This window comes from Pelodiscus sinensis, chromosome 19 (genome assembly GCF_052426305.1).
Source record: "Pelodiscus sinensis isolate ZL-2025 chromosome 19, ASM5242630v1, whole genome shotgun sequence".
NCBI lineage: Eukaryota > Metazoa > Chordata > Testudines > Trionychidae > Pelodiscus > Pelodiscus sinensis.
Genome location: NC_143070.1, coordinates 30292508 through 30312375, shown reverse-complemented (window position 1 = coordinate 30312375; position 19868 = coordinate 30292508). Strand labels below are relative to the sequence as shown.

General features: G+C 51.5%; 1 protein-coding gene across 1 annotated transcript; it reads left to right on the top strand.

The window, feature by feature from the left end:
• The first annotated feature begins 966 nt into the window (after window positions 1–966).
• On the top strand, window positions 967–8760 carry LOC142820494 (zinc finger protein RFP-like). Its single transcript, XM_075909507.2, has 6 exons — window positions 967–1038; window positions 4451–4681; window positions 4992–5014; window positions 5732–5847; window positions 7372–7419; window positions 8112–8760. The coding sequence occupies exons 1-6, from the start codon at window positions 967–969 to the stop codon at window positions 8624–8626; spliced, it is 1005 nt and encodes a 334-aa protein (XP_075765622.2). The 3' UTR covers window positions 8627–8760.
• Window positions 8761–19868: the final 11108 nt, after the last annotated feature.

Below are 19868 nucleotides of genomic sequence, written 5' to 3'. Positions count from 1 at the left end.
CCACTCACAAACCGAGGGGAAAATCTTTCCCTTCATAGTAACTGAAAGTTCCACACAGGCCCAGGAAGAGCCAGGCTGCTTGAGAACTTCTTATGGTTGAAGGACTTTCACTTAGTCTGTTTTGAGAGTCACATTAACAATTTGTGGGTTAATAATAAAGATTTTCCTCTTTGAATCTCAGTGTCTGTCACTGAATAGTTACTGTCTGAGCCAAGTACTGCCTGCCCCTCCCCCTAGCATTTCCCACTGCTGTGAAAATCAAACATGGTAAAACTGCAACTGAAAGCATGTAACTAGATACACATAAATAATCAACTGTTACTTTATCTGTCAACATCACAAGTCAAACACAATGAATTCTTCACAAGCCTCATCCTCACTGCTTACACACACAGGTCTGGGAACTGATCAGCCCAGCCTGGTGGATTCTGGGGTCCATGTGATGCCACAGGGCTCCTCCACACCAGCACAAGGGCGGGTGCCAGGGCCACAACCAGAGTGTGGGACGTTTCTCACCAAAGCCTCCAGGGCTGGGGTGTCGCCTGCCGGCTCTTCCCCTTCCAGGAAACAGCCTGAGTCAGCTCCAGGGAGGGGAACAGCTGGTTGCTGCTGGAGGCAGGTAGAGCCTGCACTCAGGAAATTGAAACTGATGCTGTTCCCCAGACCAGAAGGAGCCCTGGCCACAGTGAGCCTGTACTAAGCCTGCAGGAGGAAGCATCTTGTTCTGTCTGCCTGGAGGATTTCACAGCCCCTGTCACTCTGGAGTGTGGGCTCAATTTCTGCCAGGCCTGCATCAGCCAGTGCTGGGAGCGACCCGGCCCAGTCGCCTCCTGCCTGCAGTCCAGGGATCCTGTGCAGCAGGGACCCCTCCAACCAGTGAAGGAAGCAGGAGGGGACGGGCTGTGCGAGGAGGATCAGGAGGTGCTGAAACTGTTCTGTGAGGAGGATCAAGCCCCCATCTGCGTGATGTGTGACAGGTCCCAGATGCACTGCACGCACACGGCGCTGTCCATAGCGGAGGCTGCCCAGGAGTACAAGGTAGGGAGCTGCTGCCCTGTCTGCTGGGGAATTATTCTGGGTTTTAGTCACTGGCTAATTTCCCTGACTCTTCCCTTGCCCCGTGCGACTCAACAGCCAGCTAAAGCCTGCCTGGCCTGGGACAGGCTGTAACCAAAGAAACCAAATGGGAGGTGGACCCAATCAATGTCAGGCTGGCCTCTGGGAATGTGCTGCCTTCAGACTGGAGAAGGGGGGTTACAAGTGGCTGGTGTTACAGATTTGATGACTAGAGATTGTTTTTATTACTTGTATTTGCATCACAGTCGCCCTCACAGACCCCATGTGAGATCCGGGCTTTATGCAAAACACAGCCAGGGACAGTCCATGCCCTGAGCAGTTTATAGTCTAGAGATAACCAAAAGGTGAAGAGGGGAACTGAGGCACAACGCAAGGGAGTTAATCACCCAGTAGGTCAGTGGCTGAGCTCAGCACAGAATCCCAGTTTCTCCAGATGAAGTCCATGGTCCTAACCACTAGGCCATGCTGCCACCTCAACCACATCGTGAAATGTGTCAGTTAGGTGGGAAAGGCACCTTGCTCGAGGCCCAGCAGGGACAGAAGGTTTCCCACTGGGATGCTGAACTCCTGGGCTGCTCCAGGAGGGGTTAAACTCAGATGCTGCGGCCAGCACTAGAGGAGGTCACTGAACTGGATGCAATGTGGGACCCCGAGTGCCTTGAGTCCACCCACAGCAGGACTCCAGGCAGCGCAGGCTGTGCCAGGTACCACTGGGATCAGACTGGGATGGAGCAAAACTACCCCCAGGCTGGAGCTGCCCGGTGCCGGTCTGACCTGTGCCAGTGGGTACCTGGGCATGAACCAGCCAGTGAGGTTCCATTAGTCCCACCAGGCAGCCTGTGGGAATCTCCCACAATGCACTGCTGCCGGTAGCTGTACCAGGGACTGGGGCAAACCCCAACCGTCCTGAACAGAAATCAGCCTGTTTAATTAGGGAGTCACTGACCCATCCCCAGAGCACAGGACATGCCCACGCCTGCCTGCTGGGCCTTTCCTCAATGCTTGGTCGGCCTCTGTGGGCCTGTTCCTGCCTCGGTCAGACCATCCCCGCCTACGTCATTCTGTGTGGAGGGGCCACCCCCTCCTGCCCCCACCCTCACAGGTGTCCTGCTGCAGCCTCAGTCTCCTCCTGTCCATTTCTCACCAGACAAAGCCACGGCCAGGGCTGAGTCCCCACCAGGCAGGGACAGAGCCCCACAGAACTGGGACTGTGCAGACAAATGGCCCCCCCAGGCCCTCAGACGGTGGGGAGGGGGGGAGACAAAGGGCAACTTCCCTGGGGTCTGCTGATTAAATCACTGCTGCAGTGCGCTGGGTGGCTGTGAGGGCTGCCGGGGGCGGGAGGGGGGTGGGGGGGCAGGGAAGGGGACATGGTTCAACGCGCTCCATGTGCTGCTGAGGGCTGACTGTCCCCATCCCTGCCCCTTCCGACTGAGGCCCTGCCCCTCCCGCCTGAGGCCCTGCCCCTCCAGGGAGTGTGGAGCCTCCCCCACTCCCTCCACTTCACCGAGCAGCAGCCCAGTGATGCTCTTGCTCCTCTGAGCCTCCCTGTAACGAATGGGCTTGCCCTGGTGCTTAGCCCAGCTCTGTCCTACCAGCACAGTCCCCAGGCCTCAGGGCTGAGCTCCCAGCCCCTGTTTAAACCCTGGTGGCTCCTGGGATTGGCATCACTTAGGCTATGTCTACACTGCAGGCTTCTTGCGCAAGAAGATTTTTGCAGAAGGGATCTTCCGCAAAAACGTCTTGTGCAAGAACGCGTCCACCCTGCAAAAGCGCATCGGAAGAGCGATGCGCTTTTGCACAAGAGAGCATCCAGACTGCATGGACACTCTCGCAAGAAAGCTCTGATTGCTATTCACAGAATAGCCTGTGCTTTTTTCCAGTAGCACTTTTTGCACAAAAAACCCTGTTGCCCATCCACACACACCTTTTTGCACAAGAACTCTTGTGCAAAAAGGAGATATTCCTCGTAGAAAGAGGAATACCTATGCCACAAAAATCCCTCTGTTCTGCCGATCTGCTGCACATTTTCTTGCGCAAAAATGCTCTTGATGTTAGGACGCTCCACACGCTTTTGTAAAAACAGCAAATGCTGATCCGATAGTCAATCAACTAGTTGATTTCCACCCCCCTGTCAGACAGAGGCAGCAAAGGGGGGGAAGAAGGGGTACTTGGAAGCGGCAGTGCTACACAGCTGAGCCTGGGATCAGCTGTACAGCACTGCTGCTTTGAAACACCATGGCGGCGTTCAAAGGGGCAGCACTGCACAGCTGATCCCAGCTTGGCATTTCAAAGGGGCAGTGCTGCACAGCTGATCCCAGCTTGGCATTTCAAAGGGGCAGTGCTGCACAGCTGATCCCAGGCTCAGCTGTGTGGTGCAGTGTATGTGGAGCCTGGGGTCAGCTGAAGACTTCCCAGCTGATCCCGGCTCCACATGACATTTCAAAGTGGCAGCGCAGCATGGAGCCCAGGGTCAGCGGGGACTCTGACTCCCACTGGGAATTCTTGTGCATTTCAAAGCTGGTACCCACACGCAGCCCGGAGTCAGTGGGACTTCCCGCTGAGCCTGGGCTGCATGCGGAATTCTGCATTCCTCCTTTGAAATGTACAAGGAGGAATAGGGAAGTGTATATCAACTGGTCAAGTAGTCAATGGAAATTCCATCGACTACTTGACTAATCAATTAATCGCTAGTTAACATCCTCAGTTTCGCCATGATCTTGGGTTGCTGGATTAGATTCATATCTGCACAGGCCCTGAGCTTCCATGTCAGGGGATGAGTTCATATCCAACCTTTGTGGCTTTCCCATAAATCCTCCTCCAGTTACCTGAATGTCCCGGGGAAGGGCTGTCTGCTGGGTCTGCTCATTTCCTGCTAATGGCTTTGCTTCTGTCCTCTCCCTGGGTATCTGTGTCAGTGTGGGGCCAAGCAGTGTTCCCAGTACACTGAGTGCTTGGGCGGCAGCTCAGGAGAGTTTCAGATGCTCCCCAGCTAATTGGCAGAATGTCAACAGCTAGGTGTTTCAGCTGGTGGTGCATATTTACACTTGCCTCAGTGCACATAGAAAAAATATTCCACACATTGATGAAGAAGTTTAAAGAGAATCTGGGTGTTAAGTCCTGCCCCCTACTGCTCTGGATGTGAATTCCCAGAGCTCATGGATAGCAGAAGATGCTGCCCATGACAGACACGGGGGTCTCCCTTTCAGAGGGACACAGGGGCCAAAGGGAAAACTGACCCACAGAGCAGAGTCAAATGTCAGAAATCTGAGGGTTTTCCAAGAAGTTCTCTTTGCTGCACACTCAGATCCCCACGAAAGGGCCCCGGGCTCCATCCATGCCCCTGACCAGCCCTTTCCCCATTTTCATACAGAAACAGACACAAGCCGAGAGGCAGAAGATTGTGGCCGAGTTTCAGCAGCTGCGGCAGTTCCTGGAGGAACAAGAGCGACTCCTGCTGGCCCAGCTGGAGCAGTTGGATGAAGAAACTGGGAGGCTCCAGACTGACACTGTCAGGAAACTCTCCGCACAGATTTCCCGTCTCAGCGATCGGATCAGTGAGCTGGAGGGGACGTGTCAGAAGCCAGCGAGTGAATTCCTGCAGGTGAGACTGAGGGAGAAACGTCCCAGCTCCCCACACAGGGAAGGGAGGCTCCTGAATCACAAGCGCTGGGGTCCAGCTGTCAGATCTGGGTGTAACTCAGCAGGTGCATTGCTGCCATGTGAGTGACTGTTGTGCTTTGCAGAGTCACAGGCACAGAGCTATTAGAGATGGCAAAGCCCCATTCGCTCAGGGGATCCATGTTCCTGGGGCCAGGGCAGGGCCCCTTGTTCCCATGTTTACAAAATTCTTTCACTGAGTCCCTTGTGTGTGCCCAATGGGACTGAGATTCTTTTCTCTCTCTCTCCTCCAGGACGTGAGAAGCACCCTGAGCAGGTAGGTGTCTCTCGCTTCCCTCACACTGCCCAGTGCAGGGAAAGGGCTTGGAGCTGATGTTGGCACCACATCTCCCCAGGGCCCTGCAGCCAGATGTGAGGGGAAGGTCACAGGCTGGGCACAAATCTCTGATCAGCGTAAGCCTGCCGCTCTCCCCTGGCCCAGCAGACTCTGGAATTCCCCATTCAGGGCACAGTCTGACCTCAGGTGTCTCCTGGAGCTGTCACCTCCCTGGGGACTGGCTGCCTCAGGGCTGTGGGGTGGGACATGGGCCTGTCACTGCCGGGCACTGGGCACATTCAGCCCAGGGCAGCAGGGCCCAGAGTCTGTCCCACCCGAGGGCTGTTTGGAGACCTGTGGGAATGGGCTGGGGAGGGGGGAGCTGGTGTCTCAGTCGAGTCCCTAGTGGGCAGATTTCTACAGCCCTTCCCCTGGGAACCTCCTGCCCCTCAGCGCCTGGGGGCCAAGGGGTGAGTTGGCCGTGGAGACTCAGTTCCCCTTTTGTGCCCTAGCTGGTCTCCCCATGCCAGAGCTGCAGACTGTTCATGGGACCTTTGAGGGGACGCTGCAGGGCCAAGGACTGCGCTGTCCCTGCTCTTGGGCTGGGAGAACGGGAGGATTCGAACTCCAGGCCCAGCAGAGCAGCGACTCACTGGCCAGAGCTGGAGAACTGAGTCACTTGGTGCACTGTCCCCATGTGACGTTGTCTATCCCCAGGTGTGAGACGGGGCCGTTCCAGCCGCCAGAGGAGATTTCTCCTGAATTGGACGAGCGAGTCAGGGGTTTCTCCCAGCAAACGACTGCGCTGTCGGAGACACTGAGGCAGTTCATAGGTACTGAGAAGGGACGGGGAGGGGAGAGTGAGTGAAGCGTCTGAGGCCATGGAAAGAGACCGATGGTGGTTATTTAGTTCCTCCTTAGATTAAACTTCTGTTGATTGTGAGGTGAGAATGGCGCCCACTTGCAGTCCCAGACACTCAGGTTGATTAATTGAAATTTATTTGTTCCAAAAGCTACTTTTTAATTACAGCTACTGTTAGAGCACAAAATGGCCGACACGCAGACAGACACACGCCCAGCTCCGTGCTGCTCTCTGCAGAGACGCTGAGTACACAGACCCCATGGCTCACAGGTAGAGCCAGGAGTTCACAAACTCTGAACCGCTCGTGTCAAAGGGACCCAAGTGGGTGAAGTTCCTTTGAGGCCAAAGTCTTTGCAGGATCTGGGCCTAGGCTGTGACAAATGTCAGGAAGTGAATGAGAGAAACCCAGCGGAGTCTGCAGGGTGGGAGGGATGTTGAGGAGAAAGCGAATCTCTTCACAGATTGCCCTGGGGTGGCTGTGAGGCTGCAGGGATGTGGGTTCTATTGCTGGGAGAGGCCTGAGTGAGAGAGAAAGGAGGAGGCTTTAAACCTTTTTAACTCCATTAATTGCCTAGCTGAAGTCGAAGTAGCTTAATTTGGCTCTTAGAACCATAGAATCACAGAGCTGGAAGAGACCTCAGGAGTCATCGAGTCCAGCTGCCTGCTCAAAGCAGGACCAACCCCAACTAAATCTTTGTCAAGCCAAGACTTAAAAATCTCTCGGGATGGAGATTCCACCCCCTCCCTAGGGAACCCATCCCAGGGCTTCCCCACCCTCTTAGGGAAATCGTTTTTCCTAATCTCCAACCTAGACCTCCCCCACTACAACTTCTTGTTCTGTCATCTGTCACTATTAAGAACAGTCTCTCTCCAGCCTCTTTGGAACCGCCCCCCCCCCCCTTTCAGGAAGCTGAAGACAGCTATCAAATCCCCCCTCACTATTCTCTTCTGCATGCTAAACAAGCCCAAATCCCTCAGTGTATGTTTACATTTGCATTCTATAGTAGGGGGCCCAAAATTGGACACAATACTCCAGATGTGGCCTCACCAGAGCCAAATAAAGGAGAATAATCACTTCTCTAGATCTGCTAGGAATGCACCTCCTAATGCAACCTAATATGTCATTAGCCTTCTTGGCCACCCTGCGGCCTCATATCCAGCTTCCCATCCACTGTAATCCCCAGGTCTTTTGGCGCTGTCCACACAGCAGGAAGTGGAGAGACGAGCACTCTCCCTCCGACTTCCCTTACTCCTTGTAAAAGCAGGTCTACCAGCACCTACAGAAACCCCTCTCAGTTTGATTCACAGTCTTCAGTTGATCGCTAATTTGAACCTGGGGAGATCGACAGTAGCAGCCTCAATCTTCTGTACAGTGTAGATGCATCCAAGAGTGTCTCTGCTGTAACAAAAACCCAGGTCTCTGTGTTAGGATTGGGGATGTCGTGGGCAATATGGACTCCTGAAGTCTCACCTTTCTTCTCCCTTCCCCCACCAGACACGCTGCTCTCTGCACTGGACAGAGCAAGACGTCCTTACAGACAGGGTGAGGTTTCAAGTGGAGACTGAAAACACCTTCCTGAGCTTGTAGCTCAAGTCACCAACCAAACCCCCAGCGACCACGACAGGCAGAGCCCCAAACCTGCCCACTAAATGGGGAGGAGCCCCAGGGCCACTGGATCAGAAGGACGAGGGGCCGTGTCCTGCCCCCCTTTAGAAATGGGATGGTCAGACCCCCCCCCCCCCCCCCCGCACACACACACTTGCTATGGGCACAGTTTGCAGGCAGGGGGCTTTGCAGGCAGGGGCTGCACATTGTGTCGGGGCAGCTGATCAGTGCAGCCCCTCCTTGGGCACCAGCCTCTGCCCTGTGCTGGCCCCTCCCAGTGACCCCACCCCAGATCCCTTCCCCAGAGGCCCTGCCCCCGGCCAGGCCAGAAGCCAGAGCTGGGCTCCCCCCATTGAGCCCGGCTGCCCTGAGGATCCCTGGACCCTCCACTGCCCTGGGGGTGACTAATGCCCAGGCCCTGCTCTCTGGGGTGAGGTGGCTCTTCCCCCGCGCTGCCCCCTCCCCTCTGTGCCCTGGGTGGGGGGTGGAGGCTGCAGCAGGGGAGGGAGTTTCCCTCTGGGGGTTAAAGCTGGTACCTGCCTCCTCTGCCCCCCCCCCCCCCCCACTGAGCCCTCCTGCTGCCCCCAGGGCTGAGCTCTGCCCCTCACACTCTGATTCTCTCTCCCCAGCGACTGTGACTCTGGATCCAGACACAGCGAATCTCCACCTCGTCCTGTCTGGGGATGGGAAACGTGTGAGATGGAAACGTGCTCTGCAACCTCTGTCTGACACCCCAGAGAGATTCAATACTCGGCCCTGTGTGCTGGGCCGTGAGGGGTTCACCTCGGGGAGACATTGCTGGGAGGTGGAGGTGGGGGATGGGCGACACTGGGCTGTGGGGGTGGCCAGAGAGTCTGTGAGCAGGAAGGGACAGATCAGCCTGAGCCCTGAGGGGGGGATCTGGGCTGTGGAGTGGTGGGAGGAGAGTCAGTTCCGGGCTCGCACCTCCCCTGTGACCCCGCTGCCCCAGAGCCCCCCCAGAAGGATCCGTGTTTGTCTGGACTGTGACCGGGGGCAGGTGAGATTTATCGATGCTGGTTCTGAGGCCCCGATCTTCACTTTCCCTCTGAGCTCCCTCCCTGGGGAGAGAATCCGACCCTGGCTGGGGGTGTGGTCAGCATCCCCACTCAGCCTGTGCCCCTGAAATCAGCTTCTCTAGCCTCACACACCCCAGTCTCTGTGACCCTGGAGGACTTCCCCCTACCTACCTCCTGGCTCCTCATTTCTATGATCCCTGAAAGCTCCTGCCCCTCCCTCCCTCCCTCCAGCCCCAGAGATTGGAAGGGTACGGAGAAAACCTCTTGAGAATGCAGATGAGGCAGAGGTGGGGGCTGGGCAGGGGCAGAACTAACAGCCGGGCTGGGGACAGGCAGAGGTGGGGGCTGGGTAGGGGCAGAACTAACAGCCGGGCTGGGGACAGGCAGAGGTGGGGGCTGGGCAGGGGCAGAACTAACAGCTGGGCTGGGGACAGGCAGAGGTGAGGGCTGGGCAGGGGGCAGATATAAGAGTCGGGCAGGGGACAGGCTGGTAGGAGGGGGGGGAGGACACAGAATTAATCACCGAGGGGTTGGGGAGAAGCTGGAAGCTCCACAGACGCAGGGAGTGATTTGTACCCATCTGCCAGCCAGAGCTCCTGCTGCAGGGCACAGTCACCTTCTTCCCCTGTGACTCTTGGGGAGCCGGTGACACTGACAGTCACACACAGGGGTTTTGTCTAGACTGGCCAGTTTTTCTGGAAAATCAGCCACTTTTCCAGAAAAACTTGCCAGCTGTCTACACTGGCCGCTTGAATTTCCGCAAAAGCACTGACTTCCTACTGTCTGAAATCAGTGCTTCTTGCGGAAATACTATGCTGCTCCCGTTCGGGCAAAAGTCCCTTTTCCGCAAAGCTTTTGTGCAAAAGGGCCAGTGTAGACAGCTCAGATTTGTTTTCCGCAAAAAAGCCCCAATCGCAAAAATGGCAATCGGGGCTTTTTTGCGGAAAACCGCGTCTAGATTGGCACGGATGCTTTTCCCCAAAACGTGCTTTTGCAAAAAAGCGTCCGTGCCAATCTAGATGCTCTATTCCGAAAATGCTTTTAACGGAAAACTTTTCCATTAAAAGCATTTCCGGAAAATCATGCCAGTCTAGATGCAGCCAGAATGTGGAGGAGGGTAAGGGATGTAGACAGACCAAACCCCTTCACACAGCCAACTCCAGCCATTGGAAACAGAAGATCAGTATTTTAATTAAAGTCAGTCCAGGAGCTACCTCAAACCCAAGTATACCCCTACCCCACCCCGCCCCTCCGTACCTCTTTGCTGAGGTCTCACCCTCCTCACTCTGTACAGGAGGAGAGGGACAGCGTGACATCAGCGCCCCCTGCCTCTGTCTCCCCCACCCTGCACAACAAGCAGGAGGCTCCCGGGGGCAGCTCTGAGGCTCTGGGCAGGAGCAGCAGGGCAGAAGGGGGAGGGGCAGTTGACGTGTCAGCACTTGATAGGCTCCCAGCCAGACCAGTCAGGATCCCGTCAGAGCCTCCAAGCTCTACTGGTTGGTGACCATCCCCTTCAAAATCATTGGGCCAGTCGCATGAGGGGTTTTTATTATTATTTTATTTTTTAATCCTGAGGCCTGGGGGAGGCAGGAAAAGGGTTTGTTTAGCCAGAGGGGATTAGAAGGAAAATGCAAATTAAAATAAAACAAGACTAAAGGGAGAGTCCTGGAGACATGGTGAAAATCTCCTTCCAGGCTGGATTTTGAACCCTCCTTCTCAGGCCCTTTCGCTGTCCAGCGTCGGTGACTTGCTGTAAATAAACTAGACAAGCAATTCTTGTTTGTGCTACTTCACTGTCCAGGCTGCAGCTCCTGGAGGCAGAGGCCAGGGATTTGCTGCCTGAGGGGGGTGCGTCCCCGGAGTGCCCACAGGGAATATCCCACCCCTAGGAGGAGAGTTTGGGGTTTGCTGCGCTGTGTCCCTGCCCAGTCTGGGCTCCTCTCTGTCCTGCCCACACCTTGTCAACCAGCAGCTCCTCCACGGGGCTCTGCGGGGAGGTAGCTGGTGCACAAGGTGCAATCCAGGAAGGGTCCCAGGAGTTACAATGCTGAGTGTCATGGGGACTAATTTTTAGGCCACTAGAAAATCCCAGTAAGAGACTGTGACCTGCACAGCTGAGTTAGGGGCTTAAACTCCCTAAGCAACACGCGGGTGTCACACACACAAAAGCCAGCTCAGCAGGCAGGGCCCCGGGAGCCGTCTAAGCCAGCCAGGGGAGATGCTGACAGGAGGGGAGGGGTGCACTAAGCCCCGCCCCACTCACAGGACGGTGCCTGAGTCTGGCCTGCAGGGGGCGCCAGTCCCTGCTTAGCAATCCACCCGCGGGAACAGCGCCGGGGTCGTGTGGCTCAGGCAACTGAGGCATTTCTTGCCAGAATGAGGCAGGCACCTGCCTCACCCCACATGCAGTGGGTGGGGTGAGGGGGGTTTGGTGATTTCACCTGCAGCGTGACTCCCACCCCCTGGTTAAAGCCCCCGGCTGGGACGTGGCAGAGCCAGGCTCAAGGCTCCCTTCCAGCTGCTCCCAGCCTCAGGCAGTCACACAGCAGGGCCTGTTCCCAGGCTGGGGGCGGCTCTGTACTGAGACCTCACCCCCCAGCTATCCAACGTGAGCCCCTCAAGCACTAACAGCCTGGACGTGGGGTGAGGGGGAGAAGCTTCCCCGGGGGAGGCTGGTTCCCTGGCCCGTCTCTGCCACCTGAGGGGGAAATCTCGCTCCCCTGGGGTACAGAGCCCCCAGAAGGGTCCGAGGCCGGAGGTCAAATCAGTGAGGCAGGAGAGAAACCTAGAAGAGAAAACTTTATGATGCATGCATGCAGGCTGTCACACCAAGAGTGAAGCAGCAGCCCTGACAGACAGATTCAGGGATTTTTTATACAGTATGTTCAGACAGCTCAGTTGTGGATTGTTTTTCTTTAACATATCAAAGTCTCAGCAGAAGCACTCTGAGACTTCTGTTCACCCCAGGAGTGCTAGAAGTAAGTTTTACAGAACAAAGCCATATGAGAATGTGGAGTGGAGAAGTCTACAAGGCAAACTGTGACAAAGATAAGGGTTTACATGACAAATTGTGACAGACTAGGAATATCCATGAACTTGAGATGGGAGGCATTGTAAGGGTCTTGATTAGAGCTAATTTGATTTCTCTCTGTTACAGGGCGAGAGGTCTGGAAAACGTTTAACCCTTACAGCAGTTTTCTTTAGAGAGTTTTGATTTCCTGCACAGTCCCCCCTTTAGACACAATTGGAGTTATTGGATTTTCCCCACAATTCCCCCCTTTAATACTCCTATTGGAGTATTACTCAAAGTTTATTCTGGACATTCTTAGGTATTCTTCTTTTGCTGGGATGAATTCTTATCTTAGAGGGAGGTTTTCTTTATCAGTTGGGTAAATGATCGACTGCCCATTCAACCCCAGATCTTTACCAGTGCCAATATTGCTTTCAAAACACAATGGAAACATAGTTCCTGATGGATGTAATGCTTGAGTAAGGGGAATCCCTGAGGCAATCAGATTTTTATGCCAAATCTGCCTGTTTTCCCCATGACTATGTATTCCTGGTACAGTGTTATCATTCTGGGCATCTACCCACTCCCGCTCTCCTGTAGAATACTGACTACCAGTAAATCTCAATTTTAGGGGTCTGGTCCACAAAGAGGCAGGAGTTGGGATAAACTGTAATGGTAAAAGGCCTTCAGAGCCTTTTATGAGCTGTTCACATATCCAACAGTCACTTGCATTGGTGAGGGACACAATCTTCTGCAGGGCTTCCCGATAAGGGTGGGGAAAGTTATATACTAAGGCTATTCTGACTACTAAAAGAAGGAAAACAATCCCCATCTTATTATAGTATTTTAAGTCTCTAAAGTAGAAGGATAATAATATAGTAATTAGCTAGCAACTAGCAAAGCAGTCTCTTTAACTAGCTTAATCAGTGAGGGTATGTCTACACTACCCCGCTAGTTCGAACTAGCGGGGTAATGTATGCATACCGCACTTGCTAATGAAGCCCGGGATTTGAATTTCCTGGGCTTCATTAGCATAAGCGGGGAGCCGCCATTTTTAAATCCCCGCTGCTTCGAACCCCGTGTAGCACGGCTACACGGGGCTCGAACTAGGTAGTTCAGACTAGGGTGCCTATTCCGAACTACCTTTACTCCTCGTGAAACGAGGTGTACCGGTAGTTCGGAATAGGCACCCTAGTCCGAACTACCTAGTTCGAGCCCCGTGTAGCCGCGCGGCACGGGGTTCGAAGCAGCGGGGATTTAAAAATGGCGGCTCCCCGCTTATGCTAATGAAGCCCGGGAAATTCAAATCCCGGGCTTCATTAGCAAGTGCGGTATGCCTACATTACCCTCCTAGTTCGAACTAGGAGGGTAGTGTAGACATACCCTTAGTATTGTTTGGCTTGCCTCTGCAGGCACTCTTCGAGATTTCGTAGTCTCTTAGTTCACTCAATACTGGAATGGATTCCCCTTTGTGAGAGCTATGGGGCGTCAGGCTCACCTGGAGGTCTTTTCTGGCACAGTCCTACCTCTCAGGTTGTATCTTGAAGCTCCTGGTGGAGGCTGGTTTGGTAACAGTCTGGTTTGAGAGTCTGCCGCCTCGGTCCGCTGAACCTCGTCCTCAGGTGATTCCTCCAGGGACGGGTCCTGGGTGACGGGGTCAATCAGCTCTGTTGGATCTGCAGTTCGACGTACATGACTTGCGTGGATCCACGAGGAGCCCTCCTTCACCTTTACTGCTGTGTGGGTGATGAACAGCAATTGGAACGGTCCTTCCCACCGGGCTGTCAGGGAATTCTTTCTGCGATGTTCCTTCACGAACACGTAGTCGCCTGGTTGGATGTTGTGGCATGGTACATCAGTAGGTACTGGGAGGGCTTCCTTTACCTGCAGGTGCAAGCTCTCCTAACCGTTATTTTATGTCTAGGTTTCTTTTTTCTGTGTGGCTGCTAGCCTGTGGGCCTCCTGCAACATTAAACTGCTTACAAATCACACATGAATTAGATATTCTTGAGACAGCTTCTAGGTGCACGCCTGGGGCGTACCATTGTTTTGGGATTTGTGAGGCCACCCCCCTTTTGCTCATGTGTGTCATTTGATGAGACACCTGAGCAAGCTGCCGTGTGAGAGATTTTTGGGGCGACTGGACAGCCAGCTGGGGATAAGGAGCAGCCTCCTTTCTCCCAAAGGTTTTTTTCTGCAGGTTGAGCAGCTTGCTGTAGTTTTATCAGGTCCTGCAAAGAAACAGGGAGGGAAAGAGAGACCAGAATCTGAAAGGGAGCCAGAGGTCCATGTTCTGCTGCATGTCTGGCGGTTGCATCAGCTTTCCCATTACCCAGAAAAACAGGATCAGTGGCACCTGTGTGGGCCAGGCAATGGGTAATAGAGAGGGATGTGGGTAGCTGAATAGCATCAAGGAGTTGGGAGATAAGGGGACCATGAGAGATAGCAGAGCCAGAAGAGGTAAGGAAACCTCGTTGTTTCCAAATTTGTCCTGTGGCATGACAGACAGAGAAAGCATACTTTGAATCAGTATAAATGGCAGCAGACTGTCCGGACGCTAAAAGGCAAGCGTGAATTAAAGCGATGAGCTCAGCAGACTGAGCTGATTTGATTCCTGGAAGAGAAAAAAACCTCTAAAACATTATTATCTGAGACCACTGCATATCCAGCCTTTAGTTTACCAACTGAATTTCTTTTACATGAGCCATCAGTGTACAATACAAGATTTGCATTTTCCAGCGGTTGATCAGACAAATTTTTGGGGAGGTTTTACACAGTGCTCAAGCAATTCTTTACAGTTATGGGTATGTGCTTTACCATTAGAGGGTAAAGGAGAAAAAGTAGCTGGGTTAAGTACATTACATCTTTGAATTACCACATTTGGGGAAGAGAGGATAACATTCTCATACCGGGTTTGTCTTTGAACAGATAGGTGCTGGGTGCAGTGTTGCTGTAAGAGAGCAGAGACAGCATTAGGGACCTGTAAGATAATGCTGTGGCCTAATGTGACAGGTTGGGCCTTTTTAAGTAATTCAACAGTAGCTGCAACTGCCCTTAGACAAAGTGGGAACCCACGGGCTACTGAGTCCAGTGTTGCAGAAAAATAAGCTACTGGATGAGGTGTGGGTCCAAGGGGTTGACAGAGAGCTCCAGCTGCAATTCCATCCTGTTCATGACAAAACAGAGTAAAAGGCTTGCTATATTTAGGTAAGCCTAGAACAGGTGGCTGTGAGAGAAGAGTTTTAAGGGAAAGGAAAGCAGATTCACATTCTGGGGACCAGGTCACTGGGTCAGGAGCTAAGTCTAAGAGTAGAATAGTAAGGGGTCTGGTGAGTCCAGAAAAATTAGGAATCCATCATCTGCAATATCCTGCAGTACCCAGAAATTTGTGTACCTGACTTTGGTGAAAGGGTGAGGAATGGAAAGAACCTTGTGAGATTCGCTCAGGTGTTAACTGGCGGCCAGCTCCTGAAAGTAAATGTTCTAAGTACTGAACTCTTTGTTTTACAAATTGCAATTTGGCTTTGGAAGCCTTGTGACCCTTTTTAGCAAGACACTTTAACACATAGGAGGTATCAGTTTTACATCTTTCCTTAGTTTTACTAGCAATTAGCACATTATCAACATACTGAACTAACACAGAACTGCAGGGAAGAGAGAGAGAATTAAGGTCAGCTTTTTTTAAAAACTGAGAAAACAGAGTAGGGCTTTTACAATAACTTTACAAAAACATGTCCAGGTTAATTGATGACCCTGAAAAGAAAAGGCAAAGAGAAATTGGGAATTCTTATGCACTGGAATAGAAAAGAAGGCAGAACATAAATTTATTACAGAAAACCAGGTTAGGTACTACTGGAAATCTAGGGATTACAAACTTATTAATAGCTCTTAGGTCTTCTACAAATCTATAGATTTGCTTTTTCACAGGTAGTACAGGTGTATTACATGGTGAAGTTGTGTAAACAAGTATCCCTTGTTTAAGGAGGGAGAGATTACAGGCTTAATGCCCTCTTGTGCCTCCCTAGCCAATAGATACAGGGCTACCCTTGGGAAAGGCTTATTGTGTCTGTATGTTATTTGCACTGGTGTTGCAGAGGCTAGCAACCCCACTTCATTCACAATGGGCTGCCCACAATGTCTCTGGGACATCTGAGAGGTCCAGGAGGGGTGTATGTCCTGAGGTCTCATCAGATTCCTCTGAGAGTAGTAATGCCATCAATTTTGGGGTCTGATGGGGGGGGAAGGTCAACAAATATCCCTTCCTCTCTACAGAGAAGGTTTGCACCCAATTTACACAACAAGTCACGTCCCATAAGGTTTACAAGAGAAAAGGGAGATAACAGGAAAGAATGTTCAGCTGACAAGGGTCCAAAGCGGGTGGGGGTGCAGATGGCACATCTGGGGAATCAAGCTGTTTCTTTAGAGTAGCCAATTCTTGCTGCAGCTTTTCAATAGAATCTTTTTTGCTAGCCATAATGCTCTGATTATTTTTTTTTACTGCCACATCCTCCCAGAGGCACCAATATTCCATCTGGTTAGGATGTTTTTCCTCGAGGAAAACTCTAAGATAAGCAAGCTTTTGTAAGTCAAAGTTCTAATTGCCATTTATTCTGGGAATTCCCCTGAGTATAGCCATTCCAAATGCTCAATAATTTCTTAAGTCTCCTTAGTTTCAAACCTGCAGGCAATACCTAGCTGACTGATCATCTGAGACAAGGGAGTCCCAGGCTGTGAGAAACCTTTTCCCTCAGTCGGAGACAGACTTGAGGGAGCAATCTTATCCATGTTAGCACTGTCTTGTCCAAGGACAGCGCAGGAGCCCAACAGTACTACCCTCTCCAAGGATAGCACAGGCGTCCAGCAACACTACCCTCTCCAAGGATAGTGTGGGAGTCCACACAAACTGTCAGCTTCACTCACACTCCTTATGTGCCGGGGGAAACCGCCCTTGCTTTCAGCAGCTGTGCAGTGACACTGACAGCGCTGGTGCGGCTGCGGTCCCCCTCCGGACTTCACTCACTCAAAACCATGCGCTTGGACTCGCCACCAATCAGTCAGCAACAACAACAACAACAACAAAATCCAACCCCTATTTGGCTATACCCAGTGTTTTCGTTTTAAATTTCCCTCAAGCCTCTTAACAAAAAATTTTAAGTAAAAGATGACTCTTACCGCCAGCCGGTCCAGCTGGTGACGAGAACAGGGAGGCGGACTGGGGGATTTTAAATGGATCCCTTACCCTCCAGATGCGCGCTGTAGTCCGTTCCCATTCCTCATCACCAGCCTTTCCAACTGGAGTTCCAAGCCATCCCACTTCTGACACCAAATTGAGGGGGAAATCTCGCTCCCCTGGGGTACAGAGCCCCCAGAAGGGTCCGAGGCCGGAGGTCAAATCAGTGAGGCAGGAGAGAAACCTAGAAGAGAAAACTTTATGATGCATGCATGCAGGCTGTCACTTCCAAGAGTGAAGCAGCAGCCCTGACAGACAGATTCAGGTATCCTATATACAGAATGCTTAGACAGTTCAGTTGTGGATTGTTCTTCTTTAACATATCAAAGTCTCAGCAGAAGTACTCTGAGACTTCTGTTCACCCCAGGAGTGCTAGAAGTAAGTTTTTACAGTACACAAAGTCACATGAGAACTTGAGTGGAGGAGTCTACAAGGCAAACCGTGACAAAGATAAGGGTTTACATGACAAATTGTGACAGACTAGGAGTCTCCATGAATTTGAGATAGTCATTTGTAAGGGTCTTTGATTAGAGCTAATTTGATTTCACTCTGTTACAGGGAGAGAGGCCTGGAAAACTTTTTAACCCTTACAGCAGTTTTCTTTTAGAAAGTTATGATTTCTGCACAGTCCCCCCTTAGACACAATTGGAGTTATTTGATTTTCCCCACACCAGCAGATCCAGAGATGCCATTATTCCCCTTTATTCGGCTCTGGTGAGGCCACATCTGGAGTATTGTGTCCAGTTCTGGGCCCCCCACTACAAAAAGGATGTGGACGCATTGGAGAGGATCCAGTGGAGGGCAACCAAAATGATTAGGGGGCTGGAGCATATGACTTATGAGGAGAGGCTGAGGGAGTTGGGTCTGTTTAGTCTGCAGAAGCGAAGAGTGAGGGGGGATTTGATAGCAGCCTTCAACTTCCTGAAGGGAGGTTCCAAAGAGGATGGAGAGAGGCTGTTCTCAGTAGTGACAGATGGCAGAACAAGGAGCAATGGTCTCAAGTTGTGGTGGGAGAGGTCCAGGTTGGATATTAGGAAAAACTATTTCACTAGGAGGGTAGTGAAACACTGGAATGGGTTCTCTAGGGAAGTAGTGGAGTCTCCATCCCTAGAGGTGTTTAAGTCTCGGCTTGACAAAGCCTTGGCTGGGTTGATTTAGATGGGATTGGTCCTGCCTAGGATTCTTCCAGTTCTAGGATTCTATGATAAGGGGATGGTTTGATGAGATAACATGATCTTGGTAACTAATTGACCATTCATTATCAGTAGGAAATAGGAAAATGGAGGGATGATAGGAGTTACTATAGAGAACTTTCTGGGTGTCTGGCTGATGAGTCTTGCCCACATGCTCAGAGTTTAGCTGATCGCCATATTTGGGGTCGGGAAGGAATTTTCCTCTAGGGTAGATTGGCACAGATCACAGCTGGAGGATTCTCTGCATATTGGGGCCTTCAAAGTATTTGAAGGCTTCAATATCTGAGATATAGGTGAGAGGATTATTCTAAGAGGGGTGGGTGAGATTCTGTGGCCTGCACTGTGCAGGGGGTCAGACTAGATGATCATAATGGTCCCTTCTGACCTTAAAGTCTATGAGTTTATGAGACTAGCAAGATTTTGCACAAAAGCGACCACTTTTGTGCAAAAATTTGCCAGCTGTCTACACTGGCCACTTGAATTTGTGCAAGAACACAGACTTTGTAATGTACACAATCAGTGCTTCTTGCGCAAATACTATGATGCTCTCACTCAGGGATAAGCCCTCTTGCACAAGACGGCCAGTGTAGACAGGCACTTAATTTTTTGCTCAAAAAAGCCCCAATGGTGAAAATGGCCACCGAAGCTTTTTTGTGCAAAATCGTGTATAGACTGGCCACGGATGCTTTTGCACAAAAGCACTTTTGAGCAAAGGATCCGTGCCAATCTAGACGCTTTTTTCCGCAAATGCTTTTAACAGAAAAACTTTTCCGCTAAAAGCATTTGTGGAAAATCATGCTAGTCTAGACACAGCCCTGGTGTTTGACCACCCAGACAGTCCACACCATTGAACTAAATGGAAGGCCCTGCCCTCTACATATCCATCCGTGTGCATAACAGTCCCTTGCTGGGCTACCCTGACCATTCACAGGACTTGGCACTACAGCACTTCGGCAATGACGGGTAACCTAACATGGGATCCTGAGTGGCATGGAGGAAGTAAGTACCTAGAGGAGGGTTTACTGGCCCTGCAGGCAGAGATTGAGGAGTTGGTGGACGGTGCCCAAAGGCATATCAGGATTGGCCGTCTGAGGTACACACACATAGGGAAAACCGTGGACCATGCCATAACACCTTACTCTGAAACACTCAACCAGGAAGTAGAGGTCAAATCTATAATCACGGGCAGTGCCTTTACTGGTGACAAAATATCTTGGGGATGGATTTGAGTAGTGTTTTGCCAAATCATGTGGCGAGTTTTGATTATAACATTTATAATAGTACTGGTGCTGTACCAGCACTTCTAAAGTAAATTAAAAACCCTGAAATTGTACTTAACCTGGTGGGTTAAAGAGCCCTAAGATCAAGAGGAGGGAACTGTAGGGGTAAACTGAGGCAGTCCATGGTATCTTGCTGAGAAATGAGAACTCAAATCTTAAATCATTAGGCCAGGCCTGGGAAGCACACAGACAGTAGCTACCATGACCCTTGGCAACCACATTACAAGTGGGCTTCACTTTGATAAGGCTCGTACCAAACAACTCTGCAGGATTGTTTTTCACTGTCTTCTTTATTCCTAGAAAATAAGCCTGGGTCCCTAAGACTGCGCTAACCCAAGGCAATATCACCCCTGCAGCAGTCGCATTATATTTCCAGTTGAAAGAGTTACCATCAACATGCCTCTGTTTATGTTGGCTCATTTTACTTGTTAGGAATAATTACCTGTATTATTGATAAGATGTTTAATTGGTGATGGGCAGGGATCCTGTGTAACCTTGTAGTCCATTGGCTTATGTACTCATAATGTTTCCACTGCTAGACCTAGCAAATCACTTCCCCTCTGCCCACCTGCTGAATGTATAATCTAATGTTTGTTTGGTTAAGTTAGTGCTCACCAGGTTTACCCCTAGTGGGTA

Bases quoted from the DNA above. Each gene is read 5' to 3' on its own strand.
- LOC142820494 (XM_075909507.2), top strand. From the start codon at position 967: ATGTGTGACAGGTCCCAGATGCACTGCACGCACACGGCGCTGTCCATA. The intron at 4,682-4,991 runs GTGAGACTGAGG...TCTCTCCTCCAG, and splicing joins CAGCGAGTGAATTCCTGCAG to GACGTGAGAAGCACCCTGAG. The intron at 7,420-8,111 runs GTGAGGTTTCAA...CTCTCTCCCCAG, and splicing joins AAGACGTCCTTACAGACAGG to CGACTGTGACTCTGGATCCA.